A 24,496-nucleotide genomic window follows, 5' to 3' on the forward strand; every position below is an offset into this window, starting at 1 on the left:
TAGACATAGAGATCTCTCTTTCTTTCAACTATTTACATTAAAAGTTTCTCTTTTGATAAAACAATAAATAGCTATAATGAAGGCAAGTCATGGATAGATAGAATATGACATCGGTAGTGGCTTTTGAAATGCAAACGCACAAAGGAGGATATATTTCATGACGTCCTGTGCAGGTTTGCTCTATAAAGCCTGGTTAGTTCTTTGCCCGCCTTTCAACAACCCGTTTCAGGCAGGAAGTACATCCAACAGTAGTAATAATGCACCTGCCTTCTCCTTTAAAATAAGCACAATAAGTGTTACGAGATGGTTCAATAGACTGGCATAGTTTAGAAAAGTAAGCTATATATGAATGTAACATATATACTGGCACATAAGAGGTCTGCAAAATAATTTAAGTCTATAGTATTTAAAACTGACCAGAAGTAGTTAATAATATATTATTTAATTGTTTTGGTCTCCTCCTTTCAGAAATCTCATATTTTAGGCATTTATATCACTGCCACCCAATAGACTTACTGAGTTTGTGACATGTGTGCTAATTTTAGCTACATAAACTGGCTACATCGTTGGTTGAATGTCACAAATTTAAATTGAACTAGCAGGAAAACTAAGCCATACTAAATTGAACCATGCCGTTGCACTTGTAGCACCCAAGATTTAGTGGAATGTGTCTATTGGCTGTTCTCTGTCAGTTAACTAGAAATTAGCTCATTTAGAGGACAGCGAAGTACCTGCCCATAAATACAAACAAGTATTCCGGGGCGACCATTTGTTGTACCCTTGTCGCCGCTGAAGTTCAAGAGGTGAGCAAGGACATACACTGGTTTTCAGATAAGCGCCACAGTCTTCAGAGAGAGGAAATAAAATAAAATCTACCCCAAATCCCCCCTAGCCCCTTCACAATCTCATGCTGCACGAATATTTTTAAAACTTTTTCTGTTTTTTGCTTTTGAATAGCATGTGTGGACATTTACACAGAGGGAGGGTAGTTAGTTGGGCGCCCGACTCACCAGGCTTTGTACTAAGGGGACGTATTGCTGTCAACAGTCTAGCTTATTGTCCACACGAGACTCACAAAATGGCGCCTTAAGTTTGATAACATTTAGGGCGGCAAGTTTTTTTTAAAGAGACAGTGTAGTAAAAGATGACGTTTTACAAAAGTGCAAAAGTCCCATGCACAGATGTGTGATTGAACTTTGGGAAAACTGTCTCGGAGATGGTTTTTCGTGAGAGTGCGTGTGTGCGTGTTTAAGACCATGGCGGATCTTCCCATGGCTCTTGAGGCGTACAAAAAGAGGCAGTGGGACATTGTGTGGTAACATTCTCTGGCTGAAAGGTGTATTGTATTTTCAGAGGACGGACAAAATGGGAGAGAGGCGGAGAAATGACCAATGGAGTGTCTTTGAAATCCCACTCGTTTTGATTGGTTTGTAGCAGAGCGGGCAACACCTTACAAACTTAACATTGCAGGTGTCTTAAAATCTGGATGGAAGTTTGAGTGTGACAACTTGTACGCTTGGTCAATCCTGGAGGGTGCTGTTTGGGTGCTTGGTTTGGGATTAGGAGGTGAGCAGGAGCGGCTTGAGCCTGTCAGGAGCGTTCTGCAGATGGGGCAGACTAGCGCTGGAGTAGCCCTCATCACTGCAGCTGCTCCGGAGGCTGCCCCTCTCGTCCCCTGAGTCACTCACACTAGAGGTGCTCCATTCCAGGTCACCCAGCAGGAAGTCTGTGCCCTCCACGTCCACATCCAGATCCTCTGTGCGGGGAATAAGAGACAGGGGTTAGACATTTTTAAAAAGAAATTCCCAGATAATAATCGCTACCAAATCTATCACTAATGATGAAAAAACAAAAAGAAAATACCATGGTGACATAATGCACACATTAGCAAACACAGCCAGATATGTTTTTAGATTGTCTGAAAACTCACAAAAAACATAAAATGGATCTAAACAAGATATTTACAGGAATCTGTGATCAATACAGGCATTCATGGTCCCAATGTGTTTTATTTTCAACAAAAAGGTGAGAGTGTCCAACTGAAAAACTGCTGGCTAATGCTAGCTAGCTTGCGACTGTAATCTTATGTCAGAGGGACTTGTTTAACAGTACAAAACCAGCTCACCAATTGTAGTTCCAGTTAAGATAGTTGATTATGGCCAGATTGTGTTACAAAGCTAAGATTAAAGTCTAGCTACAGTAAAAGAGCTTCTGACAGAGCAGTGCCTCCAGTTAGCTTAACCTTCTCCAACCTGTAGATGACATCAGCTGCAAAGTATCAGAATCAAAACTAGTATATGACCACATGGTAAAAAAAAAAAAAAAAGAAATACTGTTAATATGTTCTATGGTCAGTAATGAATGTTTTATTACATACAAAATTGATAATGAGAATCAAGATTTTAGTGTCATGATGAAATAAAATCCAGTAGAATAGAGTGAAGACAAAAAAGTAAAGTAGAGCAGAGTAAACAAGAACAGCGATGAGTACAGTAGAGTACAGTAGAAAAGAAGAGGTTCCACTCATGTGTCTGATAAAAACAACCGAATGTACAGTAGTTGAATTTACCACCTCAGTCATTTACTATAACCCGATAGCTCCACAAGGACTTGTTAAGATAAAGAATGAGTCAAAATCTGAACCTACTTTGACTCATATATATCCTACAATGATAGTCCCACAAGCACCCTTTCAACACCTCCGAGCTAAAAGGGGTTCTGTGTGGGATGTAACAGCGCCAATGCATCTATTTCAATGTTTAGTCAACACTCAACTGTATAAGAATTTTGGGACATTTCATTTCAACAAAAAAAAAAAAATCTGGCAAATGTGAAATGTTGGGTAACTGTAGTTAACGGAAAAGTCAGTCTTTGTTTCCATAGTGACAGTTATGTAAGGTGACAGCTTCATAAATGAACAAAAGGCTGTTTTTGAGCAACAGTTTCTCCATGAGTCTGGACCACAAGGGGTTTCCAAGGGAACAAAAGGTCTAAGTGCAAAAATATTAATCAATAATGAAGTGATTCTTAAGTCTCTTTAGACCTGTGCTATGTAAAAATATAAGTGAAGCAATAAATTGATTTGAATCATTATGTACCAAATTTATTAAATACATTTTTAGCTTTAAGTGTGAGTCTAAATTATTGTTTCTGGGAGTTTTCATCCAGAACCTGCCTTTCCTTCTTTTTATTTTTAGACCAAACTGTAGTCTTTTTAACAGATCACTGACATATACAGTTAGACATTGTTGCAAAAGAAGTTAGTTACATTTTTACATGAAATGACACAGATTTATACAAGTGCATGAGACAGGCCTTCATATTTTTGAAATTACTTTGTTTAGTGGGATAGTTTTTTTTTGTGGTAAATATTTAAATATTCATCGGTCAAGTTGCAGCTGAGAAAAAAAAAAAATATATATATATGAGAAATATTGTACTTTTTACCTTTATGTCAGATTTAGCTTAGCAAGTTTAGCAACCTCCTTATTGGGGCTTAGCATGTCTTTCTCTATATACTGATTCTGCCAGTGTGTTTGTGTGCTCGTGTATGTGATGGTGCATGTATTGCTGTGTGTGTTTGTGTGTATATATTGCTTGTGTGTGCGTCTCACCCTGGTCGGAGTCGGACTTGTCAGAGGCCGGTGTGGAGCCGGTGCTGTCCATGCGGGTGCGTTCCACCCCCAACTGCTCCAGGCGTCTCCTAAGGTGTCGCTGCTCTCGCTGGAGCTGTTCTAAAGTGTGCTGTGCTCGCCGATCACTCTCCTCCAGTCTCTGCACACACACATAAAGTCCATACGTATCACTTACTGTCAAGGGTGAAAGGGGATTACACATTCTAACTTCAATACAATTCTACAATGAAGGCTACTACAACAAAATCTGAACGCACTGGCTATATAAAGTCTCACACTATACGGCGGTCACTGGCACAGACACTACCAGTCAAAAGTTTGGAACATTCAATCAGAGTATTTTTTTTAAGTTTACTTCTTTCTACATTTTAGATACCTATATCAAATATGTGATGCAAGATGTATGGACTTATGTAGCAAAAAAAGGCTAAATAACTCAACTTGCACTTTTTATCAAATCCTCAAAGTAGCCATCCATTGCTATTTAAAATCTATTTATTTTATCATGAAAATAAACAAGAAACCAAACTTTTGACTGACAGTGTAACTATCTCCACTGTGACCATTACGGACAGCACATGAACTGTTTCACAAATGTAAAAATGTGCCAAATCACAGTGCATTCGCTTTACAGGGAAAAGGTCAAGATACTTTTTTTCCTTTGTGGCTGAAGTGGTTAGAGCACTCCACCAACCCAAAAGTCAGTTGTTTGACTCACACTCTGACTAGTACATGCTGTCTTTGTGTCCCTGGGCAAGAAACATCACCCACCATGTGTGTGTGTTTGTGTTTGTGAGTGTGTGAGTGAGTCTGTGTGTGCATGTGTGATTGGTGGTGATCAGTGGTGGGCCATGGATTCCATCAGTCTTCTCTAAGACAGCTGTGGTGGCAGGTTATCACCACTGAGTATGGAGTGAATGAATAATGCCTAAGGTGTAGCATTTAACAGCAAACAACTCAATATAATGTGATTTAATTGTGTTTTATTCCTGAACATTCTAGCAGTGTAAATTAATGATAAGGAAGGCACCTTGTATAGATTCTTAGCTCTTTATACAGATGTAACCTTAACTGCCCTAACCGTTACTGAGCCAGGCCAGACAGACAGATAACACTAGCCCCTTCCTCGCCCACACCTCCTGATTTGGATGCTCTGATTGCGATAGCGTGTCTAAGTGCGCTCATCACCTTGATGTGGTCTTTGGCCTTCATGAGCAGGCTCAGCGTGGTGTGCCGGCTCGCGTCTGGTCCCAATGGAACGAGGGATTTCAATCTCTCTAACACACAGCCGTAGATGTGCTCGTCTGTGGGGAAAACAAAAAAGAGGAATATACTTAATTTCTTACGCTTCATGCCTGGCTTGTGTTACTGAGGGATCTCTTCTGATAAATTTTAATTTACTTTGTCAACCCAGAAAATTGCTTTAATTTTCTCGATTTTTTGTTTAATTTACTCATAATAAAATAAATATTTATAAAGATTAAATGGGCATTGCTTACACAGTGACTCTGTCTGCTTCAGTAGCGGCTGCATGGAGGCCTCAGGTGACCTTTGTTATCTTATTTAAATAAAGATAAGTTGAGTTCAATTAGGCTGGGAGAGTGTGCAGTGCCAATATACGTAACATGGTGGCTATCATTGCGGGACTGCAAATTTGTTAATCGAGATTCTTTTCCACAAACAAAATGATTAAATCAGACTTAAATCAGACTAGAAACATACTGCAACAGCGCTAAGCAAGAACTTAAACGTTCACTGTGCAAGTTTTCTGTTGGTGGGTCTGTGACCTGCTTGTCTGTTGATAATGTTATTGTTTGGCCCGGAATGTTCCACAGTATGGTATAAACGTGTTTTTTGTACATTCATTACATGCATTTATATTGCCAAAAACACCAACATGAAGAAAATAAGCTTATAGACCCTCCACTAAAAACTATATAATGCAGATAAAAACAGATACTGGAAACAACAGGTCCTATTAAGTTTATGACTGTTAGTATTACCTAAAACTATGCTACTAATTAATGAAATATTTGTAACTATAAGCATGTTTCTGTTAGCAGTCATGCCACAACACACAGCACTTTAACAACTCTTAAGTTGTCAATTTATAACACCAGTTACTGATACTTTAGACCACTGTAATTAATCTACTTGCACTGACTGATTTTTACCTTAGTTTAATGCATTCCCTTATTTGTTATTTTATCATAGTTTATATTATTATTATATGTTTAATGCTGCACCATAACACCAAACCTAATTTGTGAACTTTGTTCACTGACAATGCCAATAAAACTTATTCCGATTTTGATTTAGTTTGATATTTAATAAGTTAATAAGTTCCTCTCTCTCTGTCCCCCCTGCCCTTCCTCCTGCTGTACTTGTGTGGCGCTGGTAGCTTTGGCAGCTGTTTGGATTTGAGGTGGGCGTCTGTGAGCACTTGACCTGCTGTTATACAACACACCTCCGGGCAGCTTGGTGCGTACGTGTCTGAGCCCAGGGAGAGTGGGCGTGGGTGCCGCGTCACTGGTTAAAATGGTTTTGGGGCAGGCAGCTGTGGGCTTCACTGTGCTCTGTGCGAGTGCAGGTACTGAAGCCGGAAAGGCTGCATTCAAATGTGTGGATACATTCATTTGCTTGTGCTCATCCCGTTCAGACACAGCCAAATATCAGCCTAGTTTTAAACAGGTCTTAAATCAGGACTAAATCATAAGTGAACTAGAGGTGGGCAATATATCTAATAATCAGTAATATGAATAGCACTAGGTAGTATTGTACTACTGTATTGTGATACTGCAGATTATGAATATTAGTCATCATCTAGAATACAAAATGCTGCAATAAAGAAACAATATTAAAAATAAAAATCGAACAAGCTTGTGCTCAAATGTTTCAAATAAGGGTATAAGTGATATTTCTGCACTTTTGTGTGCAGAAATGTATGTATGGTGTGTGTGTGGTGTGTGTGTGTGTGTGTGGTGTACAGTCTCTCCACATTTGTCGATACAAACAACCTCAACTCATAATAGACATATTTTAGCACATTTCTGCTGAATAGGTAAAATATCTTCTAATAATTGTTATTGGGATAAAAATGTTTAGAGACAGTATGTTTTGTTGATTGTCCAGTCCTAAATAGAACCCCTTAAATGCAAAGCAACATAAACAGTACCATGACTAAGGTAAGGACAGGTTAAAGGCAAAGCTAGGATCACAACATACCCAGAAAATTAAACCACTACAATACCAGTATAATATTGACCTAGGTCAGTAGAAATCAGGACAAAACCAGGACAAAACCAGGTCTAAATGTTCACTAAATCAGAACCAGTCTACACTAAATATTTACACTCAACCTAGACGCAAACATGCATCAACTAGACCAGTAATAAACAAGGGCAAACAACCCCGGAACAAACTGTAGATGTACGATATATAGTGGTTCCCTAATGCACAAGTTTTCCTTTTCACAGACAAACACACCATGCAAATGAATATCCCACGCGCACATTCAAAGCAGTGCTATACAGCTGAGAAGCAGAGCCTGCTTCTCAGCTGACAGTCCAAAGGGCAGGCAGATTGTCATTACATAACATGGAAATGCCCTGGCCTCTTCTGACATAATAAGGATCATTGGGGCAAGCCGCTGTTTGTTACACACTGATGATGAAGAAAGCAGGTCACATGATCAGACCGCTCAAAAATACCATGAAAAAACATGTATTCTTACTATGAACTGACTCGCCTCTCCAGAGATGTGACCTGTGACTTGGCCTTGTGGCATCACCTGCTTGTGTCCATGGAGCTAAATACATCAAATGCACAATGTGAAACATTCCTGGCAAAGTAATCAAATGGAGACAAGTAGGTGGTGAACCCTCCACCAGAAAAGAACACAGTGTCTTAAAAATTTTGATGGAAGTTTTGACTACTTTTAAGTGAGAAAACAATAGTAAACATATCTCAGTACCAAACCGCTACAACTACTTCTATAACAGGTTATTGAGGTCTAGTGCAGTGTGTCAGTAGGTGAGTGTACTATCTCCTGCCTGTTCAAACAACTTCCTCACATTTTACAGATTCTACGTTCCTTGTCACAAGAAATGTCATATAAACATTTGCAACTTGTGTGTAACCTCCAGTGGCTCATCTCTGGCCTCTCACCTACTAAAAACTCCAACTAGGTCAGCAGAGCCAACCTTTGACAGAGCAGCAGTCAGTCAGCCTCTTGCGTGCCTCGGGACTTGACTTTTGAACCCTGAGAGTAGCTGCAGTGTATAGCTAGCAACAACGACGGCCCAAAGCTAGCAGGAACATAGTGAAGGTGAGGCAGGGAGTCTCGTTAAACAAACATGCACCCAAATGCGTGAATAATGATTAGATCTGCTAAAGATAAACAGTGTAGTGAAGATTGTCGTATGATTTATTGTTTGTGACGTCATTCATTTATGAGATTTTTCCTGTAGTCGAGCCTTAGCTGGGGCACACGCTGGATAATAGTCTTTAAAATGCAGGGACTTAAGTGATGCTGATGATAATGACTCAGTTCTGGAGTTACTGGTGAATATTTCTTATTAAACACTGATCATCTTTTCCGGTGGTTGAATTCGCCTTTGATCGCTGCTATTTTGCATAAAGACAGAACTGGTCTATAGCTTCGAGTAGAAAAACTAGTTATGGTAGTCTTCAAAGCGAATAATTCATGCAGAAGATATTTTTATTTTTGATATGTTGAACAGTCCTTGGTGCAACTATGATCGCTCTAAGCTGCTTCTCTTGTATTAGCCAAGCTAATATTGCAGAAGAGGGAGGAGGGGGAGGGGTGCTGTTACACTGGCTTTGGTGTGAATACTTTGGGTCTCCTCTGAGTAATTTACTACGTGCCATCAGACTTAGCGGTGGTAGAAAAACTGGCAGGAAAAGTAGTTGATGCTTCTCGAGTAGTAGTACGGCAAGTTCTGCTTCTAATTTTGACTTGAGACGAGTCTGAGGCTTTCTAAAGAGGTGTGATATGCACAGAGCTGGATCCCCGGGTGCCATGTATTATTCAGACCGGGCTGGTTTGGATCAGCTAGCACAGGGTGGTGACTTTGAGAGGGTGATGGTAGCGAACAAAGACAAGTATGAATTTAATGTTGGCTTGGGGCAGTGGAACAATAAAGGTAATGGAGACTGAAAAATATACAAGTCCAAATCATTATCTCAATCTTCTGCAATGTTTATATGAATTTTATAAGGAAACTAAATGGTAGCCATCTGCAAAAACATGGTGAAATATACAGTGTACTGAGTTGTGGAGAGGCAAGATGGACTGAATACATCTGACAGATTGCTGAAACAAAAGAAAATGCTAATATGATTAATAGTTGTTTTATTTTGTAAGTCAGTTTGGCATATAATAGGTTCTAAGATCTAAGGTCAATGTTGTCAAGTTCAAAAGGACACTTCTCACAGCTCCCCACAGCAACCTCCAAAATATGATTCTTGTTTTGGTGTTTATGCTTTATTAATCTTCCAGCCAACTGCTACTTCTCTCAGTGTTGTTAAAACTATCTGACAGTAGGCGCCATAAGTTTGACACATTACAGATTGTGTATGCTTGTTTACACTACAGCTAAGTGCATCAATAGTATTACTTCACAGTGACCTGCCTGAATTGGTGTTTTGAAGCCGTTTTGGCACCTGATTGGTTTTCCTGTGCCAACTTGGATTTATTCCTTTAGATAATTCTGGTTCCTCCGACTCGAATGACAGACAAGAGTTTTGACGTTGGTCTTGGTTATGCAAAAGTGATATGAACAATTTGTAATCACCTGTGTATGTCATTATTGTTTTACAATACATTTCACAGCACATGGAAAATACTTAACACAGTGTCTCACTACAATGTGCTTGTGCTCTGATCTATCATGTAAACGTTGTCATGCTTTCTTGCACCCATTTACCCCAATAGATATATGCATATCAATACATACCTGTTTTTTTCCATTTCATTGTGCGTAGACCTGTGAAGACAAGCAAAAACACATGTTAGAAATTTAAAGGATTTATAATATTTAAAGGGGACATATTATGCAAAATCAACTTCATAAATCAGCTTTTAGCCTTTTTATGTAAAATGACGTCTTCCCATGTCATTTGTTTACAGTGTTGTGGAATACAACATGGATTCATGCTTGACCAATGATAAATCTATATTATCCTGCATCTTAGAATTGAGTGCTCAATGACCTACGTATGCTGTATTCTATATAAGTATTAGAAACAAGCATCCTATGTTTAACGATAACCCAAGAGAACTATACAATACATTAACAATGAGAGTTCCCCAATGCTGCAGTCTAAGGCCTTACTGCAGGGAGAAAGAAACAGCGTGGGAGTAAGTGAGCAGCAGAGCTGACGAAATGAAAATACTGGAATACAAATTTAATAAAAATCATAAAGGAAGCGGCAACGGCCTCGCAGGAAGCTTGTGTTTTTTTATGAGCAGGAGTATCTTACAAGCCTGGCGCTCCATGGGTAAACATAGTAACAGTAACTAGAAACAGCACAGACCCTCAAGCCCAGGCATTATCCACTGTAGCTTATACAGTTTCTTTGGTTCCTTCATTTCAAAGTCTAGTGTCTTGGATTACCTAGACAAGACCAAATTAGTGTTCTCTAAATGTGTTGAAAATCAGATACTATCAGATACTAGATTAAAATTAAATTTGAGCAGGTGGCAATACTAACATTCACAGGACAGAAATGAACAGTTCCTGAATAGCTTTACAATGATCTTGAGATGTATCAGACCCAGTACCACATAGACTAGTATATGGCATGGACCACTATAGGCTCTTTTCCATTGGCACGGTTCACTTGAGGCAGCCTTGGTGTGTCTCCCTCCAGCTGAGTTGTGTTTCCATGTTCCAGGCTTTGGGTCCAGGGGCAGGACTCTGTTGCATGAGACACCAATGGTTTATTGTCAGTTTTTTTCTATTGTCTGGTTTTTGTGTCTTTTTATGTAATGCAGTGGTTTTGGCTCATGTTAGATGTATTATGCACTGGAAATACTATATTTTCAATCTTTATACACAAGTGCAGCTCATTATTAAACAGCAAAGAGCTGCTGTATTCGTGCTTTGTGTTGCAACATGTATTGGCTTAACATATAAAGTTGCCATAAATGTAAAAGGAAGAGTTTTTTTTTTTTAATTTTCATTGTGGTGTTAGTAACGAGTATTAAATCTATTACTTATCAAGAGGAATAGACTCGATACTCATATCGAAATTTGAATTTTAGTATTGTGACAACATCAGTCCAAAGAAAAAACTCAAGAAATTAGTTTTTTAAGAGAAATTCAAGACAAATTACATAGAGCTAATTTTGAATTAAGCACATATATTCCTTGAAAGTGTGACAAGAATACATCAACATTGCATCTGTATGAATATTATAATTATTATAGGTATTGTCCACCAAAGTTTATGCATTTGAGCTCCTTCAAAGCGTACCCTTAGCATTTAAGTAGATACAGGTGTGTGCCAGTGACCAGTGACCAGTCAAAACCAAATCTCTTGACATAACACAGAGGACAGGATGAAGACTAAAGTAAGAAACTGGGTCAAGTGTAGTTTTGGGACACTAGTTGCGTGTGAATTAGGGCAGGTGGGCACTGGCCAGGGCAAAAGCCAGAGAAGAGGATCCTCCCTCCTCCACCTCACTTTGACCTTAATCTAATCTTAGCTCGGTCACTGTCATTGCAAAAGGACACGTCCCTTCTCTGGACCACGACTTGAGTGGATCTCTTGTGCTAGGGAGATATACAGTTATACTGTTAAAGAACATCTGTGCAGTACATATGTGTGATATTCGGATTCCATCTTGCATTTTGATAACTGTATAGTCACTGTTGACAAAGTTGACCATGTAGAGTCACAATTTAGTATTTGTGGCGATCTCAAACCTGGACAAATTCAAATTATTTGATCAAGATAAACATTGTCTGTGCAAAGGTCAGAGGCTTTGGTGTGCTGACCCCAGAGAGGAAAAGCCAAAAGTATAGAAGATTATCTGGGCAGATGTTCTTTAAAAGCTATGATCAAGCTTCTGGTAACCTATTTTTGGAACGGACGAACCATTTGACTATCACTATTCCAGATACATTTTTAAAGCACCACTGCTTCTTTGAGGAAGCACCTTTTAGGACAAATCTTTTACTTTTAATTTCTATTCTCCTTTTTATTTGGCAACATTATTTGAAGAAGTAAAAATGCTACCATGAAATATGAGATAAGGAGTATTTTTTAAATTCTATTTTACTTTTTTTATAGATAAAGTAAAACAAGTAGTAACTCCAAATTGGTTATATGCAGATGTTAGTGTGTGTCTGTGGCATGGGGTGTCCTGTTATTTTAGCTGCCACTTGGGGGGCTGTGGAGCTGGAAACCTTGAGCATTCCTGTTTGGGTCAAACACTGGTGACATAACAGTGAAATGATCCTAGTTCAGGATACTGCCCTGTCCATTGGTCTGGCTGAAACTCGGCCTCTGCCCTGTGGTGCCAGAGTACAGATGATTAGTTAAAAACAGGGAGGGTCTAATATGTTTACATTAGACACACATATTTTAATCGTGGCTTGACATTTAATATGCACATTTAATAAGAGTAGTGGTTTGCTGTTTAATTTGAACTAGTTTTCCTTCATGGAGGTCTTAAATACTTTAGTAAAGTAGAGTTAGCAGTAGGCCTTTCCAGTACTGTAGCTTGTTTACTTAATTTATCATATCATCTGCTAAACTAAACAATTTTAGTTTCTGGCTTTTGTGCATTTTTCTGAATAGACTAAGTTACATAAAATAGGATTCCAGAGTGAACAGATGCTAAATAAAAGTACTAAATGAAAAAAAAAAATTAATCAATGCTTGTTTGACCCTAATTGTTGAAATTGTTTGTCCACGGTTCTACTAATAATGTGAATATCTTATGAATTTCTAACACTGCTGTTGCATTTTACAGTCTTAATTAATTAAGTTGTTTTCCTCAAACAAACATGTAAAAATAAATATTGACAACTGACCATAGTCCCTAGTCTAACAGACAGTCATATGGCAACAGCTGTCAGACAGAGGTCACCTGCTACACTATTGTTTGAGCACACACCATCTATTTAAGGAGATCTCTCTTCTGATTGGATTAAATGGGTCATCAGGAAATGGCTGTTGATTTTAAACAAAAATGAACAACAATGTTATTAACTCTACTACGAATGTAAATGCCTGTAGGTGCTTTAAGCCAATGAGCCTTTGCTAAAACATGAGGGTGGAATCCTAAATGTAAAGGCCAGGTGAATTTAATCGTGAATTGTTTGAATGGTTGTTCGTTAATTGTAGTTGTTTTGTAGTTGCCAGCATTAATAAAGAAAAAAATATTAGGGCTATACAATATATTGCAACTGAATCGAAATTGCAAAAAAAAATTAAAATTAATCAAATTATTCAGAAAAAAGAAGAACATATATGACAAGCTGAGATTAACCTGGGGGCAATGAAACCATCCAATAATCTAAAATTGTTTTAGATTTTAAGTAATGGTTTCAGATTACTCCAATATAATGGTAGCATAAGGTTTAGCAGCCAGTCCCCTCAGTTAGCAGCAGGTGTCTGTGATGGGGGAGCTAAGGCGCAACAGTGAACAAAGCTGAGGCAGAAAGTCATTTTAAAATGATAATGAAAGTTTACCTGGCCAGGTTTGGGTGACAATGTTAACATCAATTTCATTTCTTTTTCTCATTCAATCAAAAATAAAAACTTCTATTATTGAGTTGTGATACACCATATTTCTATGTTACCAATTTTCTCTTGAAACACATTTAATAAAATCAGAACTACAATCCAGTTTGTTTTCTTACCAATGGCCTTAATATGAACTTGAATCGATTGGATAATAACCTGGTATAATTATTTTAATAAGATTGTTACCTGATAAGCTAAAGGCCTTTGTTAATTGAAAACACTGGTGGACTGCAATATTTTAGAAGCAAATGATTCATTTAAAGTGCAACTGAAAGTAATGCTAAGTCATATTAACCATACATTACCCTAGATAGCTGTAATTCAACTATATCATTAAGTAATGAGCTACCCTCTGACAGCATACTTGTTATTTAAAACAACAACAGAGCAGGTGCACCTTGCAGCAGGTGAGCTCCAGTAGATATGTTTCACTATACAGCTCGTTGATCTTTTCACATTACCGTTTTTGTTAACAGCTAAATCCACAAGTAAACACTGACATTATGACAATGTCCTAAGCCCGCATCGGGGCCATATGTAGCTGCTTTGATGCATTTAGGTAAACTGCAGTGAAGGCCTCCATTTTCCCTGCTCCACACCTATGACAGGATCCCTGTGTGATTTCTATAGAGCGCTGCCCGCACGAGCACATACATGCAGGAGAGGGGGGAGGTCCCTTCATCTGTGTAATGGAGGGGCTGCTGGTTCTCTCCAAAGCTTTGCCAAGAGGAGGAAGGGTGGAGGAGGTGAGGAGGGAGAGAGGGAGGAAAGCAACACAGGGGAGGGGAGCGTCACTATAGCACTACTGACAGCGTACACATCAGTGCTAGCATCATGGTGACTAACCCTCCCCCAAAGCATCACAGAATATAGGGAAGCACCAACCTCATGCTACATACTGGGCGAACCACCACTGCCCTACATTTGAAGTCTACAGCTAAAAGAAGCGCAGGTCGATCAGGAGACTAGAGTTTACAACCAATATAAACATTTATTTTACAAGTACTGTGTAATAATAATATACCAGCTTGTAACTATATTGCACTTTGAAGGCTTGACAAGTTTCTTAAAGATTATTCTTCACTTCCACACTGGTGAGCCACTTTTGCAGCCACAGCTGCCCTGAATTAACTGAGCGATATGGCTGCTATTCCGTGCCAAATGTCTTTCTGGTTTTATCCAAGGACACATCACCTGTAAGCAAATACAGTAAATGCTCTTATGAGTATTTACTATATTTTCTTATTTGTGATATTTTTAAATTAATTTTGTTGTAAGATAAAAAAAAAAAACACCATTGTATTTTATCTTGCAAAGTAGCACAATCTAAGCACAACCACTACTTATGGTGGTCTGCAAGTTCCAATCAGCAGAATACATGGTTTTCAATACTTTTAAAATTGTATGAATGTATTTTAAATATATTGACTTAAACCCTGACAACTGTTTAAAAGCATTCATAGTTACTAAATTAAGACATTCACCTTGATTTTGTGCAGCCGAATTATATTGAATGCTGGAGATGCATTTTTCATTAAGTAACACTGAAGTAATACTAGAACCCTAACCTTCTGATGCTATGGACATAATGGCTTACTATGAGGAAACGTGGCTGCTGTTCTTGAATAGTAATGAGAAGGAAAAGGCTAACATAGCGTAAACTGTTGTGGAGTGGTCATTCAATCAAACAGTGCATCAAACAAGGTCAATCTCACTGCGGATGGTATATTGAACAAACATATTGCACTTATGCCCCAAGTATAGGACACTGACAGTTATGTAAACACACATAACTTTAAAGACAAACTGTGTGTGTACCTGTTCAATGTCACTTCAGGCAAAAAAGTCAAATAGGTCAAATGTGGTGAAGAAAAAATGGCAGCACTTCAAAGGCATTCAAAGTGATCTATATGGGAGAGGTGTATTCTTTTGGCAAATGTTCACAACCAGAAGATTGGCTGGTGAAACTCAGTTGGGGGAATGACAGTTTTAGACAACCAATGGTGCATCATTCTCCAAAATATTGTTCGATTGTTGATCTGTTTCATTACACTGAAGTGAGTGTTGTAATACTGAGTTTTACTAATGAAATTTTATATGAAGCAAATTACATACTTTCATATTGAACAATTGCAGACAAACTATCAGATGGTGATATGACATAATTTTTGTTTGCATTATTATCAGCACATAAATAAACAATATACAACAATATTCAATCCTAGGTATTTTGTCAAAAGAGCACAAAAGTCCAAGTTTATCTAAAGGTGGGTGTTGGCATTTAGTGTAAAACAAAAAACCAAGACGTAATAGCTCTTAGACGGGACATGTACTGACTGACTGCTTCACTATCCTTGACTTAAGACATGCCCTCAATTGTTTTTGCATAAACTACTATGAACTGAGAATAGAGAACCTCACACCTGTCTCTTTGTTATATGTATTGTTTGGGCCCATTTACGTTGCATAATAAACGTGGGCGAGATCAACATCCTGACCAACCTGCTGGATGTGGCATGGTGAACGATACTTGTTGAGCCGGCTTTATTAAAACAAATTAATGTTTTTGCCCTTGTCTTTATAATAAAGCCACACTATCATATTTTTCTGGCAGCACAACCCACCCACACAACTGCAAATATGGTTCCTATATATTTTATTACTAATTGTAGAAAAGACCATTTACCATTTGCAAAACAAATGCAAACTACAAATGAAATTTACCTCATGCCCTAATGTATCTGCATTGGATTTTTGGAGCCCTTTTCTTTTGTTACTATAAGCTAGATGTTTTACCATAAATTCATTGGAGCATCTATTTACTACAGTCTCTGATAAGGATGTTATTAAAACATAATTGTTGATATTATTTATTCAAATATATTGTTCATTAAATTGTTCAAATTACTAGTCACGTAGCCTACTTTATTAGTTTATCAGTCTATAGGACCAAACCATGATCACTAAATGTTAAGTATGTGCTAGTGTGACATGAATATGACATCCATAAGTGATATCTAAGTATATTTGGATACATGTGAGTATTGGACACAGGGTTAGCCAAGGTAACAGACCTATATATAAAAACTATTTTTAGGCGGGTTCACCTTAAAAGTACCATACATCCTCACTGACTAATCTCCAGAGCAGGCGCACAGCCAGTTCACACCTCTTGAAGACGCATGACCAGTTTATCAAGCATAAACCAGCTACTGGAGAGGTGGACTGCATTAATTGACAGTTTGTGCATTACTAACTGTGATAGTGATTTCTTTTTGTATTATGCTATTTAACATTGTATGAGAACCAGTGGCATGGTATTTTGGTAGACACTCCCATTAATTATTATTATTAGTTTTTTAATAAATTACATTTTTATGATCTCTACAATAATCCACAGCATATAGTGATACTTCTACCCAGATGCTATGCTATTCTAGCTACTACAAAATCGATTCACAGAGGTAACAAAACATTCCAGTTAATCCTGAAGTTTGGTACTGTCTCATCACTTTGCACTTCGTGACACAATTTAATAAGTATTGCATCAGTGCAACTTCTGCTGCTTGCCCCAGGGCTCCAGCAATGATACAAGAGGCTGATTTGTAATTTTAGTTAGTGCACATGAATTAAACCATTCTATCTTTGAATAGAATGGTTAAATTAATGGGAATGTTAAAATTAAGAATTGATATTGCCACACTGAGGTAGTTGGGCAAGTGTGTAGTGTGTGGATCAGTTATCTTGATGGCCCCACTTCCCCTTTAGGGAGTTTAAATGGTACTGATGTTTGCAGCTGTCACACTAACAAACAGCACATTTTATATAGAGATTTAATGGGAGCTGGGGTGTGTGAGAAATTATTAGGTATTTTGTTACTAATATGCATTCATTTTTGTATTTATTAATTTTTTGTTTCAAAATTTACCATCTATGTAAAAAGGTTGCAAGGTTGTGCAATATTTCTATTATTACATTTTGAAATAATGTGTCTCAATAATACAGCTATTTTTTATTGAATACTGTATTAAATTACTTTTGTTTTGATTTTGGTGATATTTGACAAAAAATAATAATTTTATCTTATTACTTTTGATATACAGTCCAGTCTTATTAGAAAATGTTATATGTGGATAGTGTCTTGGTGCAAATGCTCCAACCTGATGCTTATTTGACGCACAAAGTATAAAAGGCAGCTTCAAAAGAAAGCCTGTTTCAAAGTAAACATGCATTAAAAGAATGTACCTGCTACTTATGTTTTTCTTGCTTTTGCTTTTCCTTTTCAAGCTCTCCCTCTCTTGACTGCTGATGAAGGGTGGGATTGAGGCATAGCCATGTTCAGCTTCTGCAGACAGATAAACAACACACAGTGGTCACATGTTGGCTTATCAGTTAGTGGTGCATATGAAAACCACAGGACAGGGAGGAACAAGGAAATAGGTGGTGAGAATAATCTTATTGAATATCCGTATGCTTAAATCTAACTGGGGCAGCAGTTGCTATACGTTTTGCTGTAGTTCTCCCCTCTGCCTGGACAATGATGTCATCTTGAACTGAAATAAACCCGCTACCGAACCACAACAGAGGGGAAAGGAGGGGCTCCCATAGAACAATGTCTCCTGCATCTAACACATGTCAATTATCATTATACCTTAAACCTCCCAAAATATTTATTAGTTTAGTCTGCATACATGCAGTTATACTGCATGCATGATGTGTTTGCACATTTTGAGTGGGAGGTGCATTGTGCAGCACTGTTGTGAAATCCCTTTAGTGCTATTTTTAATGCAATCCACACCAAATTAATACAATAATTAGGAATATTATGCAAATAAAAGCTTTTGAACTAGAGGTGTCATGACACAGTAAGAAAGACAGTGCTGCATTTACAAAACATGAACATTAATAGAGATGGGGTTTGTATTAATTGAAGATATGGGCAACCACAATGTTCTCTTATCTCAATTTAAATTAAATGTTTTGAAATACAAAAGGAAAGGCAAGATGCATTTTTGAAAGACCACAATGACATGAGGTGATCTAGAAAATTCCACATGACTAATCTAATAATAATGTAATGACAAATTGATAATTAAAAGATTTTCATTTAGGGGTCTGGCATTCACTATGGGCTGCATGATTCTTCTACACTTAAAGCATCTCTCTTGTTCTCCCTAATGTAAATGTACATAAACTTACCTCTTTCCCTGCGGTCAAGGAATTCAGCAGCTTCAATCAACATCTGCAGCATTCCGACGACGCCATTTTCAACAATAACACTGATTATAATGAAACAATCCGAGGAGGGGATCCCGTGGCTGTGCACACAAGCTGCTTCTGGTCCTGCACTGGCTTCCCTCTTGCTTCCTTGACTCAGGTGGCTCGCTTTCAAGGCAAGATGAGCGGGTTCTGCGATGCAAAAACGGGCTATTTAAAAGTTAAATGTCTGGGTATCGTTACAGACTCAAGTGGTCTTTAAAGGATCTTAAAAAGAGGGATTTTGTGTTAAGCCAGGTGAAGGTAGCTTGAATCGCAAATTCCTTTTAGCAAAGGTTGTTTTGACCCTTGAGAAAAAAAAAAAATCGTTTAATGGCAGTTTTATGTAACTATATCTTGTCATAAAATGAAAAATGGTTTCCAAAAAAAGAAGACAGGCAAGGTTAGCTCAGATTAACTGTGGCCAATTTAACGAGAAAATGTCTCTAACTCAGTTGTTTATCAAACGGAATCTTTGTAAAATAGTAACGACGTCTTTTTCGATTTACAAAGACTTGCCTGGAGTAAAACTGCTGGAAAATGAGCGAGAAAAAAATGAGGAACAACGAGTGTTTATCAAACTGCTTCCAAATAGTGGCTTGTTGATCTGAACGATAGCTAACTACTGTACCACAAAGCTCCTGGCAGTGGCCATCTGATTGGATACTGGACATAACTACCTTGAGCTCCTATTGGCTATTCGTCATTTCAATTCATATGAGGGGGTTGGCCTTTACTGCAACTGGAGACCGTGGTCCACCATTTGGGTCTGAAAGTCGCTTAAAATACAACAATCAAAATCCGAAACAACAAAATTTACTGAATGCCTGCAAATGGGCGATCGCACATGACATGAATAGAAGAATTATCGATACGTGTGTAAAGGTAGGGTTACCCATCCGCGTTCGGATTAAGTGTTTAGGGCTGGAAAGATAAGATACTGGGCAACGATGCAAACTGAGGCAGTCAAATAAGCAGGCACTGAATCGAAGCTTCTTGATATGTAAATGTGACATTTATACTAACGACTTAAGTGTATATAGTTTAGCGTTGCACCATTTAATCAGAGTATTTTAATGATAACATAGTTACACATTTATTGTATACAAAATAATCGATGCAACACGGACCCAAAATGGAGTCCGTTTTCTGTGCCACATCGTCGCACGCGCTGATTGGTTGTTTGCTCGTGACGTCCACAGCCATTGGTCGCCAGGTCCACGAGTTTAGGTGACAACGCCCGCTCGTGACAGCTGACACGCCTCCCTGGCCATGCTGTTTCGCGGTGTATGATGGTGATTGGCTGCTGGGCTGTTGTTTGTCTGTTGTTTGTCGAGTTCATGGATTGGACAAATTCACATGCTCGCTTTTTATTGGACTGTGGCTCCACCAATCCCAAAAAACTGACAACGCATGCGCGCTATGCCGCGAGCCGAGAGAAACGTGATTCTTAATTGTGCAAGTATTTTTCATCAAGGTAATTTGAATATCCATGCATAAATGTGTTCTTAATGTAATAACACAGGTGTGCTTGCAACAGCAATAATAAAGACAATTTACGATTGGCTTAGAAGTTGGGCCAAATAAAGCTCATATTAAGGCAATCCACTGCTGGAACGCAGGCAGGCAATTATTAATTAGAAAGACAGATGCAACACAGCAGAAAAAAAATAAGAAAATCCATATTCAATATAATAAAACACCTTTATTGAAAGTATTTGTGAACAGTTCTGTAACACTAAACAAACCATAACTGAACGAGGGAGTATGGAAGCATTGTATTTACACCAAAAGTCAAAAGAACCTAATGCAACAAACATGATACATAAAATACAACATAAAATAGTACATCGTCCCCAAACGTGAGGGAGTCAAAGGTATGTTTGTCTGACAACACAAGTCATTGATGAGTTCTCATGCAATAAAATCCAGTGGTCTGTTGAATCCTCCTTTCCTGTTCATGTACTGCCTGCAAAAAATATATAAGAAAACATTACATCACTGTTACCCTCGCAACACTTGCCAGATTACATCACCAAGGGCCAATGGGAGAGCGAGGAGGTCTGCATAGAAAACCTGCAGAGGTGATTGGCTGCAATAACACAACTTGATGCATCAAGTGTCCTGTGTGAGGTGACTAACAAGTCGATGTTTTACCCAAGAAATGTTGACAATTTTTTAGCGGTAAATCCACACTTTAGAACAGAACCTGCCACCTTAAAAAACATTTCAAATTCAATATATGATTTGTTCAGTACTAAAAGAACTAAAATAACTTGACTAATGATCAAAGCAAATTACACATAGCTATTATATAACAACAGACACAAAATGAACAAACTAAACACAAAATCAGCAATTGGAACTGCAAAGGTCTCCTGACAACCATCAGAAGAAGCCCACTTGCCACCAGTGGAACCATATAACTATTCCTCCCATTTAAGCTGGGCTTATACTGTGCGATTTTGTAGAATTTCAAGCAGTTCCAAATTGTTCCCAAATCACCCTGTGCGACTGAATCTCATACGAAGCTCACAGAAGGAGTGTGTGGACTGTACGAAGTGATAGTCATATACGCTGACCTGCTCACACTGTAGAAAAGGACATGGGCCAGAGGAGGGCATTTTTGACCCTATGATCCCCTTTCATACACAATGCGTTTAAACTCCCAAAACGTCATAAAAGTTCATTAGCAAACCGTTTAGTGCAGTTAACTTTAGCACAGCTTTGTTTAAAGTCCGAGGCCTTTGTCACCAGACATTTCTGGCTCTCGTGTGCATGGTAATTTGTTCAGAATACGTGTTAGAGACACTTTATTGCCCCAGGTCACCTCCGTGTCTTGCTCCAGCCCACTTGAGCTATGTTTACATCTGCCTGGAGTTGTATATTGCTGTGCACATACTGCTGTCAACCAGCTTCAGCAGCGCTCAGACTCTACAAGTCACAACAAATATCGACGCATGTGTACATTCATCATGAGCAGGTAATTGTCTTGTGATCCCCTGGACACTGCACGACACTGATGCTGAATTTTAAAATTGTCACGCGGCTAAAATTTTAGTCAAAATTGGCCTGAAAAACTGCACAGTGTAAGCCCAGTATGAGGAGCAAAACTAAACCTTTGTGTTGATGCTTATAATCATACACCAATAGATGCTTATACCTCTTTCAGCTTAAAGTCTCTCCTCACTCTTCTCCTTTTAATATTGTATTGTTCCAAGTTGGAACATTATTGGTTGGAACTTTCAACCAATAATGCCATAGGGTCAACCAACCTGTATTTTCTCTTCATGGTGACGTTCACAGCATAAGCATTTACTGATGAATCGATCTTCTTCTTGCCCTATGAAAGAAACACAAATAGCAACAGTTCTACATTTAAAATATGTAAGAATCTAGAATGAAAACATCTTAAAACAATGACATAATGTATAGTCAAAATTGTTAGCTTCCTCTCTGAAACATTTCACAAAGATTGAAAAAGGTTGAATGTTATGTAATATATTTGGTTGTCCAATGATAAAACACAGATTATGCATTAATATATATATATATATATATATATATATATATATATATATATATATATATATATTTATTATGAAAGGTATAAATAAATATTTACAATGTATTTTAAAGAATATTGCAATCGGTAACTAACACAATCAAAACAGTTCACCAAGACAGTAAAGACAAGCAGTTTCTTTTGTCTACTTAAACAGCATACTTTTTGCTTTTAATGAAGCTGGCTTATTCTGGTTTACACCTTGTACCACTTACTCATAATTTACAACAGATTTAGGCCTACACTATCAAATTTTATCTGATACAAATAAAAGTGTCTCCACAAGCAAGGCCTATTTGTGAATATGTTTATAATTTTTTTGTAAGATACACCTATCCACATAAACCTGTCTTAAGCAGACACATTTGTGAAACTGGATTTCTTGAGTTCTAATCTCAGTTGTACCTGGAAAACCTTGTAGTACATGTTGTGAAACTAGAGACCTATTATACTACACATTTTAAACATAATGTACAGCAAGTTTAAGTCAAACTGAAATGCTCCCCCTTGTGGACTTGAGGTGTAAAATAATTGTCTTACTTTGGTGGAATCAAATGAGCCAAAGCCCATTAATTTCATCATCTCGATTTCCTCTTCAGTTTTACCCTCCATGTCCTCGGCTGTTAAGACACGAACAAAACATTTCAAAAACAAAACCAATAATTTCTTAAAACGTACACACAAACAGACAGGAGGTGTACCTGAGATCTGAATTGGCTTGGATTGTTTTTCCTTCTCTTTGCGGTCATCATCGCGCCTGTCTTTCTGTCTTACAGGAGAGAGGGAGGACGAGCGATGGCGTCGAGGAGGGGTCCTGTAGAGGAGACAAGATGGCTGCATCACAAGTTATCAAAATCTGGGACTTGCTTTTGAAAGTGCAAAATGTGATGGAGGACAGCTATGGTGTGAGTGATACTAATACTAATGTAACAATTAGCCAAAATACTATAAAAGCATATTGCTTTAGGTAGCCATTTTATCAGACAACACAGGACCAGGAACTACTAATCTCAAGTAATTGTCCTTTTCTCTAGAAGCATTTTGGAGATGGATCTGACATGTTGTGTGCAGTCAAAACTGTTTAGGCATTAAAGACGACAGTGCCTTTACCTGGATCTCCTCCGGTGTGGGGACCGGGAGCGGCTCCTCCTGCGGTCTCTGTCTCTGTCTCTGGAGCGGGTCCTCTCTCTGTCCCGCCGCCTTCTGTCTCTGTCCCGAGAGCTGGAGCGGGACCGTCTCCTCTCTAATGTTCAACAATTAAAAAAAAATACACACACACTAATAATGCTCAACTGAAGTCTGTAGTAATATTACAAGCAAAATGTTACAGAATTTGTTTCTCTCTGTTTTTGTTCACTTAAATTTTTAGAGAAAGAAATTACTACAATTTCACAATTTTCACATTTCAAAAGCATTAATTTATCCAATCTGATTCTTTACGTACTACTGGAGATAGTCATGGATCATATTATCTTGACTTTGTTTGGCTGAAACAAAGTATCTGTGCTCAAACAAGAGGCTTTCAGTGCAGTCATGACGAGGATAAACAAACTGTAAAGGAGCATTTTCTCACCTCGTCTCGGCGGGGTTCGGCTCCTACTCCTCCCCATGGTTCATAAAAGCGTAGTGACAATAGCTCAAACTGTCTTGAAAGATAGATTCTATTCAAAAAGCGGCTCGCAGGGTGCTTTCTTCGCGTTACTGACAGAAATTTCCACTGCTGTGTTCATGGACGTACTTCTTCCTGTAAATCTACGTGAACTTCCAGTATGTGGTTTTCAGAGCAGCGCCTCCAACAGACCTGGAGACGAAGGACCATCACAAGCCACTGAGCTGCTCTTCCATATGTTAAATATCCAGTCACTGCTGCCCCCTATCGTGGCATTTTATAATATAGAACTGTTTGAGCAAATAATATGCTTCTTGACGCCATACAGAAATAATACAATTTTGCATGCAGGATCAATTTGAGTTGATAGATATTGATTGACTTTTAAAACTATCTCATCCATATTGTGAATTAATTTGACATGAACACCAACAGTAATTCTGGATAGAGGCCACTGTTTAATTTTGGCTTCTTTAAAAACATCTCCTGAAACATTTTATCTTCTGAAAGGCTTTTATTCTGCACTCTTCTATTTTAATGGTAATTTTATGATGATTATTTGTGATTATTTATGTTTTGATTTGTGCGATTTTAATGTCTTTCTTATTCTGTAAAGCACTTTGAATTACTTTGTACAAATAAACTTACCTA

At 38.1% G+C, this 24,496-nt stretch overlaps 2 protein-coding genes across 2 annotated transcripts; both read right to left on the reverse strand.

Annotated features, from left to right (window-relative positions):
• Positions 1–451: 451 nt before the first annotated feature.
• On the reverse strand, positions 452–18,666 carry LOC117376704 (max dimerization protein 1-like). The gene is given in 7 exon segments (XM_033973223.2): positions 452–1,756; positions 3,615–3,774; positions 4,824–4,916; positions 4,918–4,939; positions 9,614–9,643; positions 17,661–17,760; positions 18,615–18,666. Coding segments are annotated over 7 exon segments (654 nt in total). The 3' UTR covers positions 452–1,559.
• A 1,693-nt stretch (positions 18,667–20,359) lies between these two features.
• On the reverse strand, positions 20,360–23,984 carry LOC117376518 (U4/U6.U5 small nuclear ribonucleoprotein 27 kDa protein-like). Its single transcript, XM_033973016.2, has 6 exons — positions 23,810–23,984; positions 23,347–23,479; positions 22,938–23,050; positions 22,777–22,856; positions 21,947–22,014; positions 20,360–20,640 (listed from the first exon to the last, which is right to left on the reverse strand). The coding sequence occupies exons 1-6, from the start codon at positions 23,844–23,846 to the stop codon at positions 20,586–20,588; spliced, it is 486 nt and encodes a 161-aa protein (XP_033828907.1). The 5' UTR covers positions 23,847–23,984; the 3' UTR covers positions 20,360–20,585.
• Positions 23,985–24,496: the final 512 nt, after the last annotated feature.

Source organism: Periophthalmus magnuspinnatus, chromosome 9, assembly GCF_009829125.3.
Source record: "Periophthalmus magnuspinnatus isolate fPerMag1 chromosome 9, fPerMag1.2.pri, whole genome shotgun sequence".
Lineage (NCBI taxonomy): Eukaryota > Metazoa > Chordata > Actinopteri > Gobiiformes > Gobiidae > Periophthalmus > Periophthalmus magnuspinnatus.

Bases quoted from the DNA above. Each gene is read 5' to 3' on its own strand.
- LOC117376518 (XM_033973016.2), bottom strand. From the start codon at position 23,846: ATGGGGAGGAGTAGGAGCCGAACCCCGCCGAGACGAG. The intron at 23,051-23,346 runs GTAAAGGCACTG...TCTCCTCTACAG, and splicing joins CCACACCGGAGGAGATCCAG to GACCCCTCCTCGACGCCATC. The intron at 22,857-22,937 runs GTACACCTCCTG...GTGTCTTAACAG, and splicing joins CAAGCCAATTCAGATCTCAG to CCGAGGACATGGAGGGTAAA.